The following is a 24,283-nucleotide window of genomic DNA, read 5'->3' as shown; positions in this document are numbered from 1 at the left end:
GGGCTCAGCAATCTGCCAGCCCTTCCTGCTGATCTTTGGCTCTGACAGCAAGGTCCCTGGGGCATGGAAGCTGCCCTCATCTCTCTTGTTGGTCCCTACCTGTGCTTTGAAGTGTCCCATACCTTGAAGGCAAGACAAGAGCATTGTGAGAGCGCTCACCATGGCTCAGGCTCTGTGACCAGGGACACGAAACCACTGGACACCCCTCCCTCCTTTCTCTCAGGAGGAGACCCTGCAATCCTGCTCTCTTGCTGCCTTCCCTGATGTGTATGCAGGCTGACTCTGCTCCAGGCAGCTCTCTGGTCCCAGCTAAGCCATCCCTCAGGAGCAATCCCATCCCCTGGGCTGCCCCACTTGGAGCACCAGTTGCACATGGAAGCACACTTTACCCCTGGGGGCAGAACCCGCTGCTGCCATGGCCTGCTGGGGGTGGTGGGAGCTGTACCTGTGGACTGGGTCCCAGTGAGGGGCAGGCTCTCCATGTCATCGTAAATGGCAACGATATTGATAGTGTACTCAGAACCTGGCCTGAGGCCATGCAGCTCAGCAGTGTCTTCTTCGCCCCCTGGGGCCGGCAATAGCTCATGGATTCCATCCTCAGGGCTTGAGTAGGTCACCCTGTACCTGGTGACTTGCCCCTGAGGGCTTTCCCAAGCAATTTTGATGGAATCAACATCCACCTCAGTGAATGTTAGTCCTTTAGGGCGGTCAATGTCTGTTAGGCAAATTAACGGTAAGAGGTTAAGTGATAAAAAGCAGGTTGTGGGTGAGGAAAATAAAAAGCATTTCGATTACATGCAAAGCGGTTTTCAGTCTGGTGTGGCAAGGGGGGCACTGGATTCTCCTCTGTGCTGCACCTTGCACACATGCTTACATCCCTAAGCCTGAGTTTGCAGGTGCCAGGCAGTAGGAAAGCAATCTTGGCTTTGCTGAAACCAAAAGGACCTGTATTGCCACCTTCAAAGCAGCCAGAGCACCAATTCTCACCTACTTTTGAGTCCCCTTGGCACCAAAACCCCTTCCACACAACTCCAGTAGCATTAAGCTACCTTAAAAGGGGACAAGAGAAAAAAAGAAATGGGAATGCTACGACCCATTTTTCCCATGTAAATGGTGGCTGGTGCCAAAGGCAGCCAGAGAACCCACCTGGCTCTCTGTAAGTTTGGGTTCGTGCTGCACTTGCTGTTCACTACTGGGAGCTGCTGTGCTAAGTGCCAGTCCAAGGAGAATCCATCCCACTATTTTCTTTCATAAATTAATATCCAATTAACATACTCATCAAGAAAGCAAAATTACTCAGCATATTATATTGTAGAATCAGTTAGAAACAAACTTTTCAGCTTTGTATTGAGTGCACAGGGAATGTCCACAGGTGCAACTGGGTGATATGCACACCTCCCAATTAAACCAATTCACAGGATTTCCTGGCAAGGTGGGAGCTCAGAGCAGGAGAAGGGAGCCTTGTTCCTCAGAAGTCTGGAATGGCTATCACAGAAATACACCCATCTGCTATACAAAATGGGAGGATATAGCATGGGATTTTTATATTGGATCAAAATCACGCTTTTCTAGAAAGTTTCATCTTTTTCATTTGCCATGTTGTATTAGTCCTCATTTTTCTGCATTTTCTAGTTGGCAAAGGTGATTCTTGTCCAGGAATTTGTTAGTTTGAATGTGGACTCTTCACTCATCTCTGCAAAGCTCTGGAGAGGCTCCTGTTGTCTGCAGTGTTTGAGGCTGAGTCATGGTTTTGCATACAAGTTTGAGCAGGGAAGTAAGAATCATACAAATCCCTACCCCAGAGGTGTCCCTTGAAAGCACTTTACCTCAAACATATCCCTGAGTTACAAGGTCTTCTGTCCCTCCTGTGACCTGAGCAGGACTGCTGCTTTCTACACAGCACCTTAGTCCTGCAATTTTTTTATTTTTTTTTTTGCTGAGCTTCATCCCAATTATAACCCATGTGGTTTCCCTGACTCCCTCACACAGGGCAAATGCTCCCAAGCCCAGTCCAGTCCCTTAACAGCAATCACCTTTGCCACCTAGCTCCACACAAAGGAGGTCTTGGCACATTTTAGCCACTGATTGGTTGATTGATTGCAAACCCAATTGGTTGATGGAAACCCCAAAAGGCTTTGTAGCTTTAGTGAAAGAAAATAAGAAGCGCAGCACTTTGAGGGGGTGGGAAATTGCATTTTGGCAGTGTTGGAGGCAGAGGGACTGCATTTTTGCCAGCATCTGCAGCTTAGGTGCATGGTACTTCTCACAGGGCAGACCACCTCACACTCTCCTGGAGACCAGGCCCCTGGCTTTTGCTTTCCCTGGGAATGTGGTGGTAGGTTCAGAGATCAATAGAAAACACGTGTTTGTTGCCATGAAGTGAAATACGTACTGGTGACAGCTGTCTGAACCAAGGGCTGGCTCTCCCCGTTCTGATTCTGAGCATAGACACTGACCAAGTACTCCACTGTGGGCTGCAGACCTTCAATAGTGACTTGAGTTTGATCTGGCAGGAAAGAACACCATCAGTCAGAAAGAACAGCACAAAACTGCACAGAGCTGGCCTCAAAGTAGCCTTCAATGAATGGTTTGTCCAAGCCATACCATGAATAAATGTTATTAAAACAAGGTAGGACTGACAAATTCAATTTGCCTTTAAATTGCACCATGCTTCTCTGGCAGTGCACAAGTGCCATTTGTACCTGCTCCAAAGCTCCACAGCTGAAAGGGCAAGTTAGCACAGTGGGTAGAACAAGGTACAGGGAGACCTTGTGTGTGGTCTGAGCTGGTGGTCAGTCTTTCACCATTTTTTAGGATAAGACTGACCACCAGCTCAGGTGCATCACAAGCATCCCCAAGTGCTCTGCTGATCCCACAACATGCAGTTTTCCTGAGAGCTGACATGGCAGGTTCCACAGGTACTACACCACAAACCTGTAGTGTATGTGACTGAACCCATGCTGTGACCAAGGGTCACGTTATGTGACTTCCAGAAGGATTTCAAAGCAAGTTTTGCTGGATGCTAGAAAATCCAATGGCATTTCTTTGAAAAGCAGGTGCTTTTCATGCACCCTGAGGCTTCCAAGAACAAACTTTTGCAGTACAGTGGTGTCAAAGAAATATGAAGCTTTTGGGACAAAAATCTGCCTGAGCTCATCTGTCCTGGATGAGACAGATGCAGCAGCAGGATTTTAGTGGCCACATCTTGCACTCTTTACAGATCCAGTGAAGAATGACATGACTCTTACCTCCAGGGACATTTTTTGTTTTTGAGGGTCCATGTCCATTCTTGGGATTAGCAGTCACCCGATACCCTGTGACTGGGGATGTTGAAGGGAGCCATCTGATGCTGATACTGTTGTCCTGGACATCAGTGACTTGCATCTGGGATGGTGTGTCTATTTCTGGGCAACAAAAATAATTTTTCTGAGTAGGTTGGTCGAGGAAACCCTCCCTCCACTTTCGTGTCCTGGCTAAATTTTATTCTGCACTGCTTGGAAGAGAAAACACACGTTGCTATTTATTTGTCTCTCATGCTAGCCCAGAGCAAAAAAGCCTGAACCATGATGTGTGGATGAGTGATCTCAAATCAATGTTAGTTGAGGATTTTTGTTGTTTTAAAGACTGCTTGATGCCTTTATCTGCAGCTACAGCAGGAGTAGGATTCAGCTATATCCAAATCAGGAGTGAGACAACAGTCTTGGCATTAGAAAAAAGTTAGGTCTCCTCAGGATCACAATCTGACAGTGAAGCACTGGAGTTAAGCCAGAAGTGACCCCATATTATGAGAGCCCAACAGGATTTCCACTCTGCAGTGAGCAGTTGAGCACTGCTTTTATCCCCATCTAGACTCCACAGGGTATCCCTTCTCCAGGTCCACAGACCCCTTCTGTACCACCAAGACACACAGCTCCACAAACTGATGGCCCTATAGCCCACGGCTTCTAAAAGAAACCAGGAATCAGCAATGTACATTTATGGGGAAAAGCCAACACAAAGCTGTGGGGTTTTTGCCTTGTTTGGTTTAATCAGGTCTCACCTGTCCTGTAGGTGACAGTGACTGGCTTGCTGCTGGCAGGGCTGTCTCCACGGCCAGTCACAGCATACACAGTGATGGTGTATTCAACACCAGGCTTGATGCCAGTGATGGTGGCAGTGGACACTGTGCCAGGCACTGTGAACTCCTGTACTGGGCTGCTTCCACCTAGCAAGAGTAGGTTAAGAAAGAAATGTGATGGACCTGTTAAAAGTATACATACAAAATCTCTACAAAAACCAGGAGTCCTACATGCATCAAGCTGAAGACAAGACCCTGTTGATTTCAGTGGTTATTGGGTCAGAATTTTGAGGAAAAGAATAACATACATAGAACCACTTCTAAAATTACTGGGATACTCTAGATACTCTTTCTTTCAGGTAGACAAAATATGATTTGCTCTTTTTTAAAAAAGGCACCTATATGTCTGCTACAGCCCAAGGTGCCGTTGCTGTTTGCTTTCTAATGGCCTCAGAACAGAGTTTCTGGTCTGTGACCAGCTGGAGCAGCCTGCCCTCACCTGTTTCACCATAAGTGATCCTGTAGTATCTGACTGTCACTGCAGGAGCATCCCAGGAAATCTTGAGGCTGGTTGGGCTGGTAGGGGTGACTTCCAGGTCCCTTGGAACATCAGACACTAGAAAAACAGAGAATTGAGAAGGAACTTAAACACAGTGGTACATCAACTACATACTCCATTTATACTGTGCTCCTCTGCTGCTCATCTGTCTGTCCTTGGAAGAGGAATGTGCTCTGAGCCAAAGAGATGTATCTGGTTAAAAACCATATGGCACTGGACTGGATTTAATGAAAACAGTTCTACTGGCCCTAGAAACATCTGAAAGCAGCATGGGTCCTCCCACCTTTTCCTAAATCAGGCACTACCTCAGCACACAGGCATTTCCTCATGAGTGAAGCTGGCAGGGGAGATGCGGTTTAAGAGGAACGACTTTGCTAGAGGATACCCCAAACCCAGCACTCCCTGCAGGCTCACCTGTTGTCTGCTGGCCAACCAAGGGCAGGCTCTCCTCCCTGCCGTTGACAGCAATGATGCTGACCACGTACTCAGTGCCTGGCAGCAGGTTGGTGAGGGTGATGGAGTTCCTGGAGGGGGGCACCCTCTCCTCCTTGGGCCGGCCCCCGCCCTGCTCAGGCTGGTAGCGGATCCTGTAGCCCATGATGGTGGCACGGGGAGCGATCCAGTGCACCGTGAACGAGTTCGCCGTTATATCCGAGAAGTCCAGGCCAGTGGGGGAATCAAGGCCTGGGTGGTTCAAGAGACACAAGGGTGAGCTCAACCAGACTGCTTGGCATCATCCCAGGAGAAAAAAAATGTAATGAAGTCCTAACTAATGAACTCTTAAAGGATGGAATTAACCACATGTGCATCCAAGTACCTGTTTTCTGGACTCCATACAAAGGTGCGCTCTCATGCTGCTCAGAAACGCTGTAGACTCTCACCAGATATTCAGTGCCAGGGAGCAGGTCTGTGGAGTTGAAGAACAGGAATGTGGGCTAATGTTTCTTTGCTAACATCAAGAAGTTAATCAACCTGCACAATTTTAACTGTGTTTCTTGGGAGACAATCAGGTTTTGTTTGATGGAAGATCTGAGCCTCCAGGACAATCAAAAGTTTAAATCAGTTATTTTTGTGGCATCATGGTTCCTTGCTGTGCTTTAGCCTGAACGAGCAGGATATCCCTCTATCATTGTTTCATCAGTTTGTGGAGATTGACTAGAAGCAATTACCTTTTTACAGGGTCCATTCTAGTTATCTACTAGTTTATCTATGCACCAGGCCAAAGCTTTAGCTGATATAAGCTGAAATAGGGCCAAAGATTTCCAACACAGCTGTTGTAGCTCAGACAAGCTCTAGATTTGGTTTTTTATTCTGAAAACAGGTCTTGTCTCTCACTTAACCAACCAGATTCTCAGACTAAAAAAAAAAAACCAAAAAAACCCAAAAAAACAACAACTATAAATATAACACAGCTTTTGTCCCAAAAATTAATGTCAGCTTTCCAAAAATGCCCAAATTTTGCTGCCATGTCCTGTAAGGTTCCAAAAACAGGATGGGCTTTCTGGTCTGAGCATACAAAGTCAAAGGAGCAATAGCCTTTTGCATATTCTGATCCTCTCCTGAACCTCTGCACTGCAAGTCCTTGACATTACTGGCAAACCAGGCGAACAACACATATTTACTGTTAATACCTAACCAGGCTGCAAATCAATGCAATTGCCTCACAGCCTGATTCATCACTGTCCTTGGATTGATAGGAAAAAAACTTGCCTGTGGTTTGGCTTTAACTTGGGTAAAGCTAGAGGCCAAATCCCATTTGGTGTGAGTTTCTATGAGGCTGCTTGCAACATCCCTTTAGATCAGCTGAGAATTTGGCCAGCCACACTCAAACAATTTTTTTGCCTCATCTCGTGCTACGTGGACCTTCTCACCCTCTACAACCTGTAGCAAGCTGGGGGTCAGTCTTTTCTCCCAGGTAACAAGAAAAGACAAGACCTCAAGCTGCGCTAGGGGAGATTGAGGTTGGATATCAGGAAAAATTTCCTCACTGAAATGTTGGTCAGGAGTGGAGTCACCATCCCTGGAAGTGTTCAGGTGCTGTGTGGGGATTGGCACCTGGTGATGAACATGGTGGTGCAGGGTTGGTGACTCAAAGACCTTGGAGATCTTTTCTCTTAGTAATCTTATGATTTTATGAGGAGGGGCTTCTCATGTTTGTTTGATTTATGCAGGTAACCCACTCACTTGTTAAGATGACCATGTTGTCTGAGGGTGAGACTGTGACCTCTGCAACATCTTCCTCCTTCTTGGCGGGGGAGTAGCGCACCAGGAAGCCGCTCAGCACGATGGAGGTCGGGGCAGTCCAAGTCACCCTCATGGTGTCAGACCCCACGTTAGTGAAGCGCAGGTCAGTGGGAGGAGGCACAGCTACACAGCAAAGAACAAACCCACCTCAGCTCTCAGACTCATATTGATCAAGGGGTCTGCTCAGGGAATCAACCACCAGAGAAGGTATCTCATGCACAACTGACAACGGCATCAGACTCATGCAAACAGACTTCTAAACTACATTTGGTTCTACTACAGTTAAGAGAAAAATGTGTCTGCACTGCTGTCAGGCTGCTTTAACCTCTTGGCAATTCCCGATATGTTAAATGTACCCCGTGGGGCTAATTTAAAAACAAGGTAGCAAGTTTCAAGGATGTGCTTCTAGCAGCTGGATTTTGTATTACAGATGTGGTGCCAAGAGAGGTTTAAAGTTGCCATACAGCAGCTACAGATGGAAAAGTAATCTGATCTAGAATCCATACATGCACACACAGGAAAGGAGAGGGTATATCACTAATTTCCTATGACTCTACTTCTACTCATGTTGAAGGATTTACAGCCTCAGGACTTCCAAACCCAACAGGATTTCATGCAAGAACCAGTTTCCAGCTCTCCTTCAGCTCATGCACTATAGAAACCCTTGACAGTGTGGCATGGCTGTCACTGGCATGTACTCAGGGAGCGGTGTCCATCTGCATCCTTTGGGGCATTGTGGAAAGAGTGGGGCCACCATGGAAATGGGCTGCTGGAAGCTCAAACAGCTGTCAAGGCTGGAGGGTGTCTACTGATCTGCTCCACCCTCCAGCACTCCTATTTTGAGGAATCACAGTTTTAGTCTGGCAAACACACAGCTCATGTTTCAGGCTCTTGATTCCAACTGGATCCTGGAAATCTGAACAGCAGAAGGTGAATGAGCCTGGCAAGTCTGCAGTCATTCATGGTATTAAAATGCCTCCAATTTAAAAAGGAGCAGCGCCATATCCATCCCCAGCTGCCACCTGGGGAAAGGAGCCAGCTAGGTCTGCCTGGTTTCCCTGCAGCAAGGGGCTCAATTCCTCTTTGGACAAAGCCCCTGCACCCTGACAGCCAGTGACACCATCCACGTCACAAAACACAGAAGTTTTCAAAATTCACCCGTTTGCTGTGTCAGAGTGGTAGGGGCGCTCTCTCCGCCATTAATGAGTGTGATTACACTGATGTCGTAATCAATGCCCGGCTCCAAGCCTGTCACTGTGTAGTATCCTACTGAGGAGTCCACAAAATCTTCAAAAATAGGGACACTTTCTCCTGCTGCAACTACTGTGATGCGGTACCCAATAATGGCGGAGGCATTTAACGGGGTCCACCTCAGGCCGATGCTCGAGTCAGTTATGTCAACAAAGCTTAGGTCAGTGAGCTGGGGCACCTCTAATGAGGTAAAGAGCAAATGGGAGAGGCAGAGACACATGGAGGCAAAAGAAAGACAAGGGAGAAAAAAAGCAGTGTTCATCACTATTAATATCGACAGAACTTGAAGCAATTGCGGTGATATGCACAATTTCTCTTGGGGTTTGGGGGAAAAGGATGGATTTCGGTGGGGTGCTTTTTGTTGTGTTTTTGATTTTGTTGTTTTCAGTTTGTTTTCTTACATTTACCAGTCTCCAGCTGCTTCCCTGGGCAGACAGAAGCTAAAACCCTGATCCCCTCAGAAGCTGAAACCCCAGTCCTCTTTAGACATAAAATTTTCAAAGAGGCACTTAACTGGCAACAAATTTACTTTGAGCAATGATAAGCCACAAAGACCCATCATTTTCTGACAGAAGCAGAAAAACCACAGCCCTTTTTTCTTTCTACAGGTAAATTACAAGACAGCAAAGTTTACTAAAGTGTAAATAAAACAACAACTCTGTTGATTGACCCTCTGAAACCCTCATTTTGTTCAAATGGTGAATCTAACTTCTATCACTGGGATCATAAAATATCAACTCACTTGAAGAAGCTAAATCAGACCCTCAGCTGCTGAGAACCTTCACAAAGTTCCAGGGTAGATCATCCACTCTCTGAAGTATTTACACTGCACTTGGAAAAAAGCCTCAAATCCCTGCAATGGCTTGAGGATCTGGCCCAGAATTCCTCAAGTTCTACTTACCAACTAACTGCTGCAATATATGTGCTAAAAACAGATGATGTGGAACAGTAAGTAACAGAACACTCCCTTGGAAATATGGAAATGGTTAAAAATGACCTTTAGATGGTATTAATTTTGTCAGAGTGACAACATCCCTGATGTGCCCAAGAGCCTGACATATGTGGCTAAAATTGTTCAAAATCTCAAGTTTTAGCCTCTGAATAAGAATGCCCTTTAATGACCTTTAAGATGCTGCCTAAATTTCTGTAGGGAAAATAAGCCCCAGCTGTGACTGTTTTCCCTACTGATATTATTCCATTAGCAAAGGAGCTCATTTCCTGCATGTTAGGGCCAGCAGAACTGGGCAGGGAATGGGGAACTTTATGCGCATCTTTAATTGACAATGGCCAAACCTTCAGTTGCTCAAGTCAATCAACTGGTATTGACTTCAGCCACAAGATTTGGCTGTGTAACTTTATCAGGGTGATCCTGAAATCCGTGGGAACTAATGGATGCTCTTCCTCATTCAGGATCAGACACCAGTGAGTCAAAGATGCAGGACTCTGTGTCCATTCTGTTCATTACAAGTTAGTTTGAAAAGAAATTAAGGGACAGCAATATTGCTTTAATAATAGTGATTTTGTTCTATTTTGATGTCCTTCTTGGAAAACACTGATTTTACAGAATAGGTGCCAAAAAAAAGCCAGTTTTCTGTAAAATAATTGTTTCTCCACATGGAATGCATGTACCATATCACCTTTAAAGAGTTGTAAAAGCCAGACACATACATTCTTAGCTTTCCCTCACCAGAAGATGGTGAAGGGCTAAAGCTATTACTGCATAACTATGCAGCATCACAGTATTAGTTCACCCCAGGGAGCACACAGCACTTCAGTGAAGCACAGAAATTTTAAAGCAGTGTTACAAGAGCAAGCAAACACAGTAGCTGGCATCATCTCAGAGCAGAAACAAAAACAAACGAAGCCTTCACAAAGGAAATCTAAATGCAACCATTTGGGGAAATGCATATTAATTTTGCTACTGTGGCTACACAGGCAGTTTTGGCAGTCCCCACAGATGTCATGTGAGGTGGCACACTCCACACTGTGCCTCAAGTGCTACAGTGATGGACCTCATACCTCTGTCCACCTACTTCCTGCTCCCACCAGCTGTGCTCCAGATGCTGGGGCACTTCAGGGCTAAGTTAAATCCCTGCTGCTGCTGCCCAGCTCAGTGTACTCATACAGCAGATCCATGTGCCGACCACCAGCCTGTGAAGCACAACACAGGCTCCCCATGCACGGGTGTAGGAAGCTCTGTCACAGGTTGGAACATGGCTATTCTACTTCTTGAGACTAAATGTGAGGTCTAAGCCCTCTACCAGCAGACTAACACAAGTTCTGCACTATAGAGCTCTCAGGCTCAGCCATTTGACCTTGGGCAGCTGAAATTGCTGCTCATGCTTCCATTACCTGGTGTGATGGTTTCTGAGATGGGCACACTCTCCTGGTCGTCCTTGACAGAGTAGACGCTGACGTTGTACTCCACGCCAGGGTTGAGGTTCTCAAAGGTGCAGGTGGTCTGATCTGCACCCACCACCTCCTCCAGGGTAGAGCCCTGCTGCCCATCCGTGGGAGCAGTGGTCACACGGTACCCAGTGATGCCTGAAATACAAAGGCCAGTGTCAGGAGTTTCTCATAGATCCACTTACATTAGTCCTCAGTGCAACAGCTGAAGCAAACATGTGACATTTTACAAGTCATTTTGCCACCCTGGGCCCAGCAGGAAAGAGGCTGCTTTGTCAAGCACACCTAATTGAGCTTCCCAGGAGCTAGCCATGCCACCTTCATGGCATTTCTGTTCCCTTTGAGACCTCACCAAACTGATAATCTCAGGAGTTTTGAGAGGAACTTCTCTCAGCACCCTGTCAGGAAAAGATTCAGCTACCAACAGAGGTTTTTGAAACTTTCAATCCACTTTTTATGGGAGTCAATTGTGCAGCTCCCATCAGCTACTGTGGGAGAAGAGTTCATCCTGAACATTGTCAGAACTTTCACTTTCCATTTGTCACTTCCACAAATCTTTGTGGTCCATTCTGCTTTCCTTCCCTCAGACTATTTCTCAACCACTGGAGATACTTGAAGAAACCCTTCAAATCCTTAAAACAGCTGAAATATTCTAACCCATTCATGCTCCAAAACAGCATTTTATACAGAATGCAAATCGTTAAGAGTCCTTTGGCAAGTTGTAGTTAGCTGCGAATTATATCCTTAAATATATCTAGAAACATGTACATTTTTCTTTACATCAATCAACAGCTGATTTCCCACCAAACTGCAAGGCACCACAGACGAAGTGTTAGCTAGCATTCTGCTCCAAGAGGAGGTCTGAGCACAGAGTGAGTTCACATGGTTACCTGGAGATGTGCTTCTCTCCCAAGAGACAATCAGGATGCCCGTGTCAGGATTGGACCTCAGGCGCAGTCTGGTCGGTGGAGCCAGTGCTGCAAGTGTTCACACAAATGGGTCACTGATGGCACTGAGAATCATGCTGGTTGCCTCAGCACCCCTCTCCCCATGATATCCTCAACCTTTGGAATCAGCCAAAAATACTCCCCTGAAGCTGTGACCCTGCATTGCATGAGCCAGTGCTGCTGTCACTGAAAAACCAGCCCACGACAGGGAGGAAAGAACAGAACTGCCTCCCAGAAGGGAGTGAAGAAGGAATGATGGAGGAGAAGCAGGTGCCATACGTGTAGTGACTCTCCTGATGATGGGGGTCTCTCTCTCCTGGCCATCCATCAGCACTGTCAGGCTGTAGGTGTACTCCACGCCGGGGGTGAGCCCGGAGATGACGATGCTGCCGGAGTCGGAGATCACCTCCCGAGGAGCCTCCCCGCCCTGGCTCGGGCGCACTCCCAGCTGCAGGGCACAGGGGTTTGCTTTTCAGTCACAAGCTGTCAGCACCCTGACTGACCATCCAACAGCAGCACTAGGGCTGAACTCCAGCTGTTAGTCCTGTAACTTGTGGTCTACATGTCCCACTTGAGCTGAAACCCCACGACTGCACTGACCTCTGTCATCTAAACCTGCTGCCTGTGAGCAACAGGCCCTTTGCACCTCTCCCCTTTGTGCTGCCATCTTCACCACAGTCCATAGGAAATGGCTTCCATCTGCCCTCCCCACCACAGTGAAGCAAGAGGAAAAACCAATGCAAGACTTAGCTCCTCCTACCTTGAAACCAATCCTTGGGGCAGGTGTCCAGGTGATGACAATAGAGGTCTCAGTCACTTCTGTGTTAAAAGGAGGAACAGAGCCAGCAGGCTGATCTGTGGAGTGAATTGACCAGAGTTCAAGTCTACCTGCTCTGATGGCTCCAAACAGTTTGAAAACCTGACCTACAGCAGCACAAATAGCCACAGGTATGAAATGAGTGCTGAACTAGATCACTAGATTCCAAATCCAGTGATTTGGGAGGGATCTGCCTGATGATTTTTGTCTGCTGCTGGGCTTGACAGACACAATATGCAAGTGGTCTAACCACAGCCAGAGCTTTTGTTCCTAAAGAAAACAAAAATACTCAAGTGGATGCATGATCCTTTATGTATCCAGCCTCAAGAATCTGGGGAATCCTGTTTTTTGGCATGATATCTAAAATGTTCCTCAAAACTCAGCTGGTTTTTTTTTATTCACCCACCATATGCCTTCCAATAAGCAGAATACCACACCCCTGTCTGTCATCCAGCTGTCCCAGCAAGGACCATCTCATCCCTCCCCAACATCTTGTGAAGTCAGCAGAAAGGAGCCAACATCAGTCTGAGGCATCTGTGGTCTCACTGATATCTGTCAGAAGCACCACACAGAAGCTAAAGCCTTAGTGCAAGCCAGAATCATCCTAAACAACAACACTTGAGTTTAATCTGAAATGGCCTTATTAGTAATGTTATTAATGAAGAGGCTTGGTTAATCAAATCTGTAGTCTCAAACTGGACTGGTTTCATTCCGACAAGCCAGAATTTGAAGGCAATATTAAATCGAAGCTATCAAATCACATTCTACTTGAGGAATATTTATAGATAAGACTGTCAGCAAAAAGCACCTTGCCAATGTCAACAATGGTACTTTGATTGAAAGTTTGAGCCCTTATTTTAGTTTCACATTGTTCTAAAAGAAACCACATTCTCTTCTGAAAAGAGGATGTGGTTCTGGGCTTGGGTGGCTTTGAGTTTTGCTAGTTCATGTGATGGCATCATCATTATTTAAGTACTGGATTTATTTGCTCTTTTTAGAAGTGTGTGGGGGTTGTTACAGAACTCCCTTTCCTTCCAAAATCTGCTTAATATTTCTTCCAAACCAGCATCACAAAGAGAGATGACTAAAATGCAAAAAAAAACCCAAACACCCAAAAAAACTCCATAGAATTCAATGTTTGTGTCAGTTTGGGTAACTGCAGTTGAGCTGCCTTAGATGGTATGGCTGAGCTTGAGAAATTACTGCTTTCAGCTTTATGTAAGTACCAGACTAATTATTCCTTGCCCATTTTAAAGGGATTTGTATTCTTTCCTTCATTTGTCATGCCAAAACCAAGCAATTAGGAAGATCAAGTAAAATTAAATTTCTCTGACATCCAGCTAAGCAAAAAGTGAGATACCAGTAGTAAGTTTTCCCTCTTGTTTTTAATCATCAGGAAAGCTGAAATATATTTTACTAAAAGCTTTTTGATGCAAATAGCTCTTTTTCCTGCCAACGAGTTCAGAAAGAACAACAAGGAGCATTTCCCAAGCTGTTCTGCTGGAATGCTACTTCAAAAGGCTGCCCCTGTAAATCAACTCATAATAGGCACTTTCAGCACAAGTTCTGAAGAAGGCCAGGGTACAAGAGGAGTATGTGACGTGTGTGTGTGTCTCACTCACAAGTGGTGAAGACGCCGGTCTCTCTGTTGCTCTGCAGGTCGCCCTTCACGGCCACCAGGTACACGGTGTACTCGGTGCCAGGCTGCAGGTTCCTCAGGAGGTACTTGGTGGCAGAGGGTCCCACGTTGTAGGTGCGGGGCTGCCCTCCCCTGGTGGGCCCTGCTGTCAGCCTGTAGCCCGTGATGATGGCGCGGGGCCGCGTCCACAGCACCAGCACCGAGTGCTCCGTGGTGTTGAGGAACCGCAGGTTGGTGGGGGCGTCAAGCTCTGGGGAGGTAAAGCAGAACACCCATCAGCTTCCCAGCTGAATCCCCACCTCACCTTCACTTCCAAACCATGGCCTGTATTTCTGATGTGTTGTGGGAGAGCAACAGAAGGAAGGAGAGGAGGTGGGAAGTTATTTCACTTCTACATCCATGCCTCAACGCCATCCATTAATACACCGAGACAGACAGACCTGAGCGCTCCAGGCTGCACTGATTTGGGTCTCTGCCATCTCTGCATCCCATGGGGAAGGCAGCCTAAAGGTTGACCCCAACACACTCAGGAATTTCAACAGTTTCTCATGAGTGCAGAGCATTTTTTAAAAACCAGCTTGGTTTAGACTTGTCAGTGTAAGCACGGAAACCTAATTTTAGCCCTTTTCCATGAAAAAGATTTATTCTTTTAAATCCTTGCCCAGTCCTCTCAAAATCCCTTCCCAAAATAAACCAGCCCTACTTTGTCATTTGAATGTCAAAATAAGTAGTAGTCAGCGACTTCCTGCAGAAAACCAGTTCCTAGATCTACTTAAAAATATTCACACCATGGAACCGACCATCCAACAATTCCAAGCACGCTCATCTCTCACCCGGGACTCAGGGAACAGCTCTTACCAGGCTTCCTCCCTTTTTTATCAGTGCCCCTGGGAATCTGCTGAAGCTGATAACCCAGATAACTCCATAAACAAGAGGCTGAGGCAGCACAGCTCCTTCACTGGAGCCATCGGTGGAGATGTCACTGCCTTGAGCTGAGGCAAGGTGAGGCTCTGGAGGGGAATTTGCCCCCACAGCAGGCAGGGTAGCACAGGCTGCAGCGAGGAGTTCACAGTGTTTACATAGCAAGTCTCCCCCACTTTTTCTACATTCTAACCATATATTGAACTTAAGAGCAGTGAGATTTCATCAATGCTCTTTTTTGCTGGCAAATGTTTTTTCTCCTCCTGGAGAAGTAATATTTTGGCAAAAAAATTTAATGCTTTCATCACACTCCCAGTGATGCAGCAGGAAGATGCTTTTGTCCTTTTTGGTTTTTCCCCAGTTGTTTCCCTCATTTTTGAGGAGGGAGGAAAAAGGAAGACCTTCTTCCTTCCTTCCCTCTTCCACCACTGGAAACAACTGAGGAGAACTCAAAAAGGAAAAGGATGAGCGTGACCCAGCTTAAGCCCATCTCCAACCCACAGGCTGAAAGTCAACTTTATCCCTTGCTGGTACTTAGATCTGGGCTAAATCTCATTTGACAAAGATTGTATCTTCCTAAAATGTGTAGCCTAAAGTCAGTTCCTTTCTGCACAATTTAATTTGCCAGCTCTAGTAGGCTTCTATCACTTCCTCTCCCCATAGCAGAGGGAAAAGGGGAAGATTAAAAAGCTACACACACACACTCGGAGTTTATTTGTAGACTGCTTTTTAACGGAAGGCCAAAAAGAGAATCACATTTACACCGTGGGAAGAGATTTTTGCTGCAGGGTTTTCCTTGGGAACCCTGAATGATTTCTGTTTCCCAGGACTTTCGATTACAGGATGCAATTTATGTGAATAGTTTCTGCAATGTGGTTTAGGCCAAGCAGTTAAGCAGATGATCACAGCCTATGGAAAACGATTCCAGACATTTGTGACTGTGCTGTCTGAATTAAATGTCTATACTCCAATGTACACCTCTCTGTGCAGTTTCAGAGGAACCCTACACCTAGCCCAGGCTCCTCAAAACAACCACAGAAAATTACAGATCTGGCTGGGAACTGAGCCCTTCTTGTTCTAAATGCTTCCAAGAGGGCTCAGATTCCTAAGTCGCATCCTTGCTTTTGAAAGCCTCACTTGAAAGAGGAGGGAGGGTGCTCACACCATCTCTGCTGGGCTCAAATTAGACATGGCAAAGGAAGGATCCTATGGCAAAGGATGGACATAAGGATCCCATTCTCCCTGCACAGTCAAGGGACAGGCACTATTCATTGCTCATAACTTTATGGATGGAAGTAAGGATAATCCTCAAACAGCATGGCTAAATTCACAGATTATCCCATTTCCTTCCCTTCCCTCTCATATTACTAAGAGCCAGGCTGGGTTCTCAGAAGTTGCTCTTATTTACTGAAAAGTATTAGAAGACCAGCAGATACACATAGCTGAATTTTGTCCCTTTGAATAAAGTGACCCAGCCAAAGAACATCACAAATACCCACTCACCCTTCTACTGCCCAATAAATAGGACCTGATCAAACAAATTATGTCCCATGCTCTGTCTGATCTGCTCCTCCTGGATCAGAAATGGAGATAACCACCCAGATAAAACTCTTGCTCTTCCATCTGAAAACCTACACCTTGCCCAGCCACTGCTCCTCTCTCTTCTCTGCACTGCTGCAAAGCAAAAAGCAATGCCTGACAAAGTGCATTTCTCCTCACACTGGTGAGGTGCTGCACTGCCACTAGATCATTAGCAATCAGATTCTGAGGGATTCTGCATGAACCTTCCTTGCATGTGCAGGCACAACTGCTACTGCTGCCAGGGGAGGCAGATAGGCATGGAGCTGTCAGAAGGGAGATGGGGATTTTCAGAGGAACCTCAGCAAGGCTTCTAAGTCATACTGAAATCTGCCCTAAGGTACCAGCAAAAGAAAAAAAAATTATAAAAGTCACAGGCTGTGCTGTAAAAGAACTGCAGGATCCATCAATTCTCAGTCAGTAATAAAAAACTTGAATTCCAGCCATACAAAATTGTTTTAAAGTGCCATGAGACTTGAACTCCCATTGGAAAGCCCTGGAGGAGGATAAATCTGCTGAAGAGATCATTGTTAGAATGGATGAATTCCCAGCCCTGTCATCCTACTGATGGGATACCTCCTGGGCTAGAACTGTTGCACTTCAAGTGCTCTGTTTATACATTTCTGCAAGTGACAGACAAATCCACGCTTCAAAAGGCTGCAAAAAGCATAGAGAAAAGACACTTACTGGTGGTTTGCTCTCCAGTCAAAGGTTTGCTCTCCCTGCCCTGGTTTACAGCAAAGATCTTGAAGAGATAGGTTGTTCCTGGGATCAGGTCAATGACTTCAGCAAAGGAGCTCCTGGTGATGGGCAGCCTCTGGCCGTGCTGGCCGGGCCGGTTGACAGGGATCACCTCCACCCGGTAGCCGGACACTTGGCTCTGGGGAGGGGTCCACATGATGGTGATCTTGATGTCAGAAACCTCCACAAACTGCAGATCTCTGGGGGAAGGCACCTCATCTGAAAGCACAGGGGTACAACAGTTGTCAGAGGGAGTCCTTAGCAGGAGGAGAAGTTAAAGGTTTCCATGGAAGGAAAATAAAAGTGAATTTTCCTTGAACAATGAATATTACCTAGCCCAAGAATATTTACCAAATTAAAAAGTCAGGGTAACCTCACTGTAAACATGCCTACACACATTCCCAGACAATATTCAAGCAGACTACAATTCTAAACATCATTATCTGCTTTCAAGCATACTATGTCTTCAGAAGGTATCTTGCTGTGACGAAGAACTGAAAGACCAGATGTAATATGCTACAGAACTTCAAGTATACGCAGAACCAAAGCCTGAGGGGAAACAAAGTACTCCAGGGGCTGGAAACAGTAACCTCCTCCTAAAATTAAAAGAGAGGGTTTTCAAAACCCACAGCATGTCCTGAATGTCTGTGATTAACTTGAAATCCACCTTTTATAATTAAACAAGTACAGGGGCTGATCTGGCCTTACTGCAGTCAAATGCTAAATGCAGTTCCCTCAGTGCTGGGCCACAGTACTGCACCCTTGAATTCCTGTGTTTAAATTAAGTTTCTTGAGACTAGGACTGATACTGTCCTAAGGTTAACCAGTGCACATTTCTGGAAGATGCAGAAGCCAAACCATAAAATCATTGAGCTGAGTTCATTCCTGGTAAATTCCCATTTGCAAACACGTGCTTGCAACTTGCAGGACCATGAAATTCCACTGCTTACCACATCAAATCCCAATTCTTTCACTATCCTTTCTTTTGGTTTGGTTATTCAGTCCAACTGGATACTTAAAAAACCCTGAAACCAGAAGTTTTTTAAATACTGAGTGCCTCAAGTTTAGATCTTATGGTGTTTTGGGACATCAGTCAATGCTGAGCAGTCTCCCATCCCCACTGACTGTAAAGGAAAATAATGGGTAGGACTGAAAGGGAGAGGGAAAAGTCAGGTGAACAGTTTGAACATTGTGTTGTGGTGTCTGATACATAACCCTGAACATCTGTGAGCCAAGTGCTGGGTCAAAATGATACACCAGGCACTTCAGAGGATTTCTTAGCAGAATCCCCCTAAGATAACTTGGGAAATTGATCTCTCTTCTGCAGACAATGCAAGATCTGCCTGCAGTCCAATCCCTGGGAATTACAACCCTGTTAATGCAGAGTGGTGTTTTAACTGTGTCAATAAGTATGACTTTACTACAGAACTTCAATACCAGTGAAACTTAAATTGAAGCCCACAAACCAGAACTGAGTTCATTTAAGCACTTCCTTAGCTAGCAACAGAAACCTCAGTGACAGAACCCCAGAAGCTGAGCATTACCTGTGCGTGGGACCCCAGTGGTTTCCTGCTGGATGAAGACAGGAGTGCTCTCCTGGTTTTCTTCCACAGCATAGATGCTGATGTTGTACTGAACCCCTGGCATCAGGTCACTGAGTGTCACAGAGGTGGCAGTGTCAGGCAGGTTGAGCTCTGTGCTGCTGCCTTCCACAGAGGGAACGTAGACAATCCTGTAACCTGAAACAAGAGAAATATGTAATCCTCAGCACAAACAGTAAGCACAAAGAATGCTAGAAATGAGGGCTGAACTGATCTCCCTCCTGAGCTTTGATAAAAATAGTCCTGAACTTCAGCAGGACCTGTGGCCTGCCTGTGCTCACGTCCCATCTACAGACCACACACTCACACCACCTTCCAAAGCACAGTCTGACCTGGGCTAGGATCTCTCTGAGGTCTGACATGTGGATTTAGGCCTGCACTGTTCTCATGCTCACTATGGGATGTCTGGATGACAGATACAAATATAAGGGCTTGTTTTTATTTAACACAAATCCAGAAGGAATTGTTTTACATCTAGCCTTGCTTGGTTCAGCCACTGAAGCCAAGGAAATGCTGAACTGCCCATGTGCTTTCCAGCTGGTCTCTCTGACCAGGCAGAATTTTGCACTACCTTTGTCCCAGAGTTGTATTTAATTTTCCTTTTCATCTACATTTCAGATTCTACCAATAATGCAGAATAAGGGCACTCCAACTGGACAAACCTGTGATTGGAGCCTGCGGTCTGCTCCAGCTGATGACAATGGATGTGTCATCCACACTTTCCACTGTGTGGTCAGGTGGTGCATCAGGAGCTGTTTAAGACAAGAAACACAGGAGGACAGCAAGCGTGAGGGTAAGAGGTAACAAAAAATTCTTGAGCAAACAGTAACAACAGCTTTCAAAGTGCAGCAACAGCTACCAACACATACCTGTAGTCTGTGAAGTAGACAGGATGAGATTCTGCTCTCCCTCCTCAGAGATCTGGTAGACATTAACAATATACTTGCGACCAGGAAGCAAGTCAGGGATGTTGACAGAAGTGGCTGTGCTTGGAAGATCTGAGGAAGGCAGGAGAGAAAAATTTGTTTTAGCAATTCCATCTTCTTGCTTTCTCTCCAAATTAAATAATTGAGAAGCCTGTTCTCATCTGGGTTGAAGCACAGTCTTTCAGCAATAAAACAGCAGTTTCTCTGCACTTTGTCTGGTTCACCTCAGAAGAGTTGTGTGGAGAGTTGGGACCAGCAACCAAGGGATATTGCAGGGCAGTTTGAGCAGCAGCCCCCTGCACATTGTAGCCATTTCAGCTGAATACTCATTTCATACCCTGACTGTTGAACATTCGGTACAGAAATATATGGAAAAACTTTCACATGAGTAGCTTATGTGGAAACACTGACTCATGAGTGAGAAGAATGACATTATGAGGGCTAGTGAACTTCTTTCCCTTCTCCCAGATGTCCACCTACGTGCCAGATGTAGAAAACTCCCCAAGAAGCAGGTCCTTGCAGACCAGACTGAAACCAAGCATCTTGGGGGAAACTAGGAATTGCCTTTCAATCTGCCTGTAAACCTCTGTCTGTAGACAGATGAGCTCAGGAGCTGCTTCACAGTTCAGCTGTCTGGGCAGAAAGAAAGTTGGTGGCAGTGCTGGCAGTCTCCACAAGAGCCACTTCTGCTCAGTGTTTAAGCCTGTGAGGTCAGGGCAGCAACAGTCCAGGGAGAATTAGTAGGTCAGGAGATTGCTGTTCTTTTTATCTTTTTGTCATGTTCTTCTACCACATTCACCCAATAACTATTATAACTTCAAATGCTTGAGGTGAGATATTGCTATTACCATTGTTAAGACAGGAAACTAGGAAAAAGAAGTTAAAATGAAATTACATGTAATGGTGCCATGGGCTCTACAGTAAATGTTAGAAAACCAGTTCCTGTGTCTGAGTCCAGTGCCTTTAACCAGCTTTCCAGCTCAGCTAAACTGCCATATTATCAATGAGGAAGATCTGATCCAAACAAAACAACTGACAGAGCAGTTGAGATATGATGAGATATCCATGAGATAACAAGCAGCCAAGAAAGGGCATTTGGGAAAAAGTTCCCTCTGTCCATTCTGATGGAAGGACAAAGGTACGCCAAAGAAAATTAGCTAGGAGGCAGGTTCAAAAAAACAGATTTGGTTCTCTTCTCATCTGCACTGCTGCTCATTTCAAGGATGCTGTGGAAGCCAGTAACTTTACATGATTGTAAAATGAAAAAAAAAAAACTGAGCAAAAAAAATGGAGCAAAGATTCTTGGAGATGAAAAGAATAATTATATCTACTTAGAGTTATTACTCATCCACCACTCCTGGCTCAGGCAGTTTTCCTCTGCAGAATTCTGGGACAGTATTCTGAGGGGATATTGCTATTTACTTGCCTTGTTCTCTTACAGCTATTAATGGAGAAAAGACAAGGAACTGATTTTTTAATCTGAGCTGCTCCTGCCCCTCTCATATCCTAACTGAATCCTACTGAAAGACAGGGAGGTGCTCACTGTGATGTTCACACCAGCTCTACTGAGTGCCACAGAGCAGTGATGCCCTGACTGTGAGCAGTGCTTTGCCCTGGCACACACAGCATTGTCTCACCAAGGTACTGGGGCTCATCACCCTCCTCGCTCAGCTCGTACTCAACACGGAATCCAGAAACGGTGTCAGAAGCAGAAACCCAGGAGACAACAAAGCTGTTGGATGTGATCTCAGTGACAGATTCTGAAGTAGCAACCACGGGAGGAAGAAGAGTTGTCTCTCCTGAAACAGTGTTGCCTACCAGAGAGAGGAAAGAGAGGTTGCATTAAGCATCACTACACTTTTGTGTTGAGTGGGATGCACAAAGCAAGGATGTGGGTGAAGGAGATCAGGTTTCCCTGGATGTCCCCCTGCTCAGCTCACTTGTCACTGCTGTGGTGCTGGTTGTGGTGAAATCAAAGCGGGTGACTTCTTTGTGGCCGTACTGCTGGACACTGATGAGCTGTCCCTCATAAATCACACCAGGCTTCAGGCCTGAGATGGTGTACGAGTTCCTGTGGCCAGGGATGGTGGCTTCCTTCCACTGCCGGCCTGAGTTTTTCTGCAAGAAAAAGGACACTCGGACAGTGAGAGACTGCCTAGGCTGCAAGCAGGGCAATCTAGTGTCCTAACCTGCTGTGTGGTCACTACTCACTGTAATATTCAAACACAAGTGTGACTTGAATGGCTTTAGTGCACAGACAGAAGCAAGTCAAAGGAGATGAGAAAAGTATGCCAAGAAGCAGGACCAATGGCATTGAGTTGTTAGGTTTTACAGGAGTAAACTAAAAACAGCCTAGCTGTGAACTTTGCCCTTTAAAAGAAGCATTATTTGTTATAAATTCAACTCATTCCTTCACCAAAAGCACAGCAAGGCATGAAGTAGTGGTTGGAAAAGACACTTTTGAAGCCTGTTCATAATAACACTCTAAGCCATCATCTGAAAACAATATACAGAGAGGTTCTTCCCTTCTACCCTGTGTTTGAACTCTATGGGAAGCTTTAAAATAATGCTCCATCCTCTGAGGTTTGTACTCCAGTGCTTTAAAGTCCATTTCATTCAGGCCTTCATCCAAGATACACTGAAATCAGTAAAAAGACTTGAGTGCCTTGAATGGCTTTGGATCAGGGCCTTTATTGTTCTCTTAATAACAGGCAGCATTGAGGTACTAATGCTCTTAATCATTAAGTGGTCTTTTGTGAAGTGCTACTCAGGGGAGCTGGAAGACAGCTCATCTGCATTGGTTAAACCAAATCATTCCTCACAGAGGAATCAGCCAATGAGCTGTGGTTAACCAGGTTTGGTTTAGACTTTGGAGAAGATGGGAATGACTGTTTATTTAATCCTACACAAGCTGTTTATGACTTCATATCCTAGTCATTTTTACCTCCACATTAACAGAATAAAATGTATCCCAGTAGTCTCTGGATATGCACATGTTACTAAAACAGCATTTCTTTGGATGAAGAAGCTTCCACAAGGATTTACATTCCCAAGGATATAAACTTGCCTGCTTGCTGTACTAGTGCTTTGTTTAATAAAATATTTTATGAACACAGCAACCGGTGAAGTTTGGGCAAGAAAACATTAAGTGTTTATACAGCATTGGCTCTCCTCTTGATGCTCAAGAGTAGCTGTTGACCTTAAGAGGCCAAAGACACTGAATAAGCAACTCAAGTTTGCAGAAGTTGTGTCAGCCACTTCTTTCAGACACCAGGAAAAGCCAAATCAAGTACTCCTGAGGAACAAATGATGACAGATGTGGCACTCACAGGTCTCCAGCGCAGGATGTACTGGGTGATGTGAGACCGTTCAGGAGCATTCCACTGGATGGGGTGGGAGTTGGGCTGATTGGTACTCTCTGTGATGATCACCTGAACAGGTCCTGTTGAGCCTGAAAAAAAAAAAGAGTTGCTGTTTTAACCTACTGGGGATGTTACGGAGTCATCAAAAAGCAAGAAAGCTGCATGGCTCACATGGTATTTCTATACATGGGAAATCAGTTCTATTGTCTTTCTATTCTTCATTGCTACCTAGAAAACCAGTGAATAAGAATAAATTCTGTGGGGAAGTTAATGGGCACTGCTTGGGTCCATTTCCTGTAAGATACCAATGAAATGGAAAATGGGAGAGGTCTAGTACAGAAAAAGTCTGCAAAGCAAAGTCTTGCTGTTCAAAGAGACAGGGGGAACTTCTCAGCAAATAACTGTTTTCTTCATTCATATCTTCTGCAATGGAGCAGGGAAGCTGATAAAAACCATCTGCCAAATCCAGGTCTAATCATGCACCACGGTAAGGGAAAATTTCTGGTCTGACACTGAATATACTCTGAAAATAGACACTAGTCTTCTACTATTTCACTAAATTTCTTCATCAGTTCATTTGAAACACTGAATTTTCATGACTCTGCAGAGGATTCCACAGATAGTGAGACTTTTCTTCTGTACACAAACCCCACCAGAAGGGTAGGTGGAAGTCCTGAGACAAAAGAGGCCCATGAACTGATGAAAATACAAGTTCTGCAGGGCTCTAATGCTTAAGACTACTGATTGCACTCAGCTAGGTCAGCTGAGGTCTATTTCCTCCACCAAGCTCTCCAATAGAGAAGGACAGGCTTTATGATCCTATGGTTCTCTTTTCAGAGAGTCTGGGCTCACTGGGGAGGTGTTACTGAACACTCAGCAGCACTGTCCTCATGTTAGTTCTCAGAAAATCCCAGCAAAGAGATCCCTGGAATCTGCAGGAAAGTGTTTAAGCCATTAAATAGCTGCACCGTCACCCCATTCCCAACATTTCTAATAATAATTTACTTGGACAACCATGTAACATATATACCTGTTCCCCATTTAACAGGATTTCTAGAAAAACAAACTTGTGCCCACAGGCAGAAAATTTCAAAGCTCACCTAACCCCAAACCTACATTCAGAAACATTAGATTTGGTTTATTTACACATTTTCAGTCACTCTTGTGTCTAAAGCAGCCCCAAGCCTGGTCTCCAGGCTGGAGGCATGCATATTTCACATAGCTCAGGGAGATG

At 45.4% G+C, this 24,283-nt stretch overlaps 1 protein-coding gene across 2 annotated transcripts in view; it reads right to left on the bottom strand.

Annotated features, from left to right (window-relative positions):
- FN1 (fibronectin 1) overlaps positions 1 to 24,283 on the bottom strand; it is a 52,462-nt gene that overhangs the window by 11,837 nt on the left and 16,342 nt on the right. Inside the window, exons 13-33 of one of the 2 annotated variants that reach the window (XM_030952920.1) lie at positions 23,017 to 23,138; positions 21,628 to 21,805; positions 21,325 to 21,501; positions 19,631 to 19,759; positions 19,424 to 19,513; positions 18,705 to 18,899; positions 17,107 to 17,379; positions 13,904 to 14,170; positions 12,225 to 12,319; positions 11,744 to 11,912; positions 11,408 to 11,494; positions 10,464 to 10,655; positions 8,019 to 8,291; positions 6,801 to 6,983; positions 5,434 to 5,523; positions 5,031 to 5,300; positions 4,557 to 4,673; positions 4,040 to 4,204; positions 3,249 to 3,404; positions 2,393 to 2,506; positions 446 to 715 (exon numbers count right to left, since the gene is read on the bottom strand). In XM_030952920.1, coding sequence (XP_030808780.1) covers positions 446 to 715; positions 2,393 to 2,506; positions 3,249 to 3,404; positions 4,040 to 4,204; positions 4,557 to 4,673; positions 5,031 to 5,300; positions 5,434 to 5,523; positions 6,801 to 6,983; positions 8,019 to 8,291; positions 10,464 to 10,655; positions 11,408 to 11,494; positions 11,744 to 11,912; positions 12,225 to 12,319; positions 13,904 to 14,170; positions 17,107 to 17,379; positions 18,705 to 18,899; positions 19,424 to 19,513; positions 19,631 to 19,759; positions 21,325 to 21,501; positions 21,628 to 21,805; positions 23,017 to 23,138 — 3,612 coding nt within the window. The remainder of the gene's footprint in view (positions 1 to 445; positions 716 to 2,392; positions 2,507 to 3,248; positions 3,405 to 4,039; positions 4,205 to 4,556; positions 4,674 to 5,030; positions 5,301 to 5,433; positions 5,524 to 6,800; positions 6,984 to 8,018; positions 8,292 to 10,463; positions 10,656 to 11,407; positions 11,495 to 11,743; positions 11,913 to 12,224; positions 12,320 to 13,903; positions 14,171 to 17,106; positions 17,380 to 18,704; positions 18,900 to 19,423; positions 19,514 to 19,630; positions 19,760 to 21,324; positions 21,502 to 21,627; positions 21,806 to 23,016; positions 23,139 to 24,283) is intronic. The other variant, XM_030952921.1, reaches the window with a different exon arrangement.

This window comes from Camarhynchus parvulus, chromosome 7 (genome assembly GCF_901933205.1).
Source record: "Camarhynchus parvulus chromosome 7, STF_HiC, whole genome shotgun sequence".
In the NCBI taxonomy this organism is placed as follows: Eukaryota; Metazoa; Chordata; class Aves; order Passeriformes; family Thraupidae; genus Camarhynchus; species Camarhynchus parvulus.
This window is presented reverse-complemented; position numbering and strand designations above follow the sequence as displayed.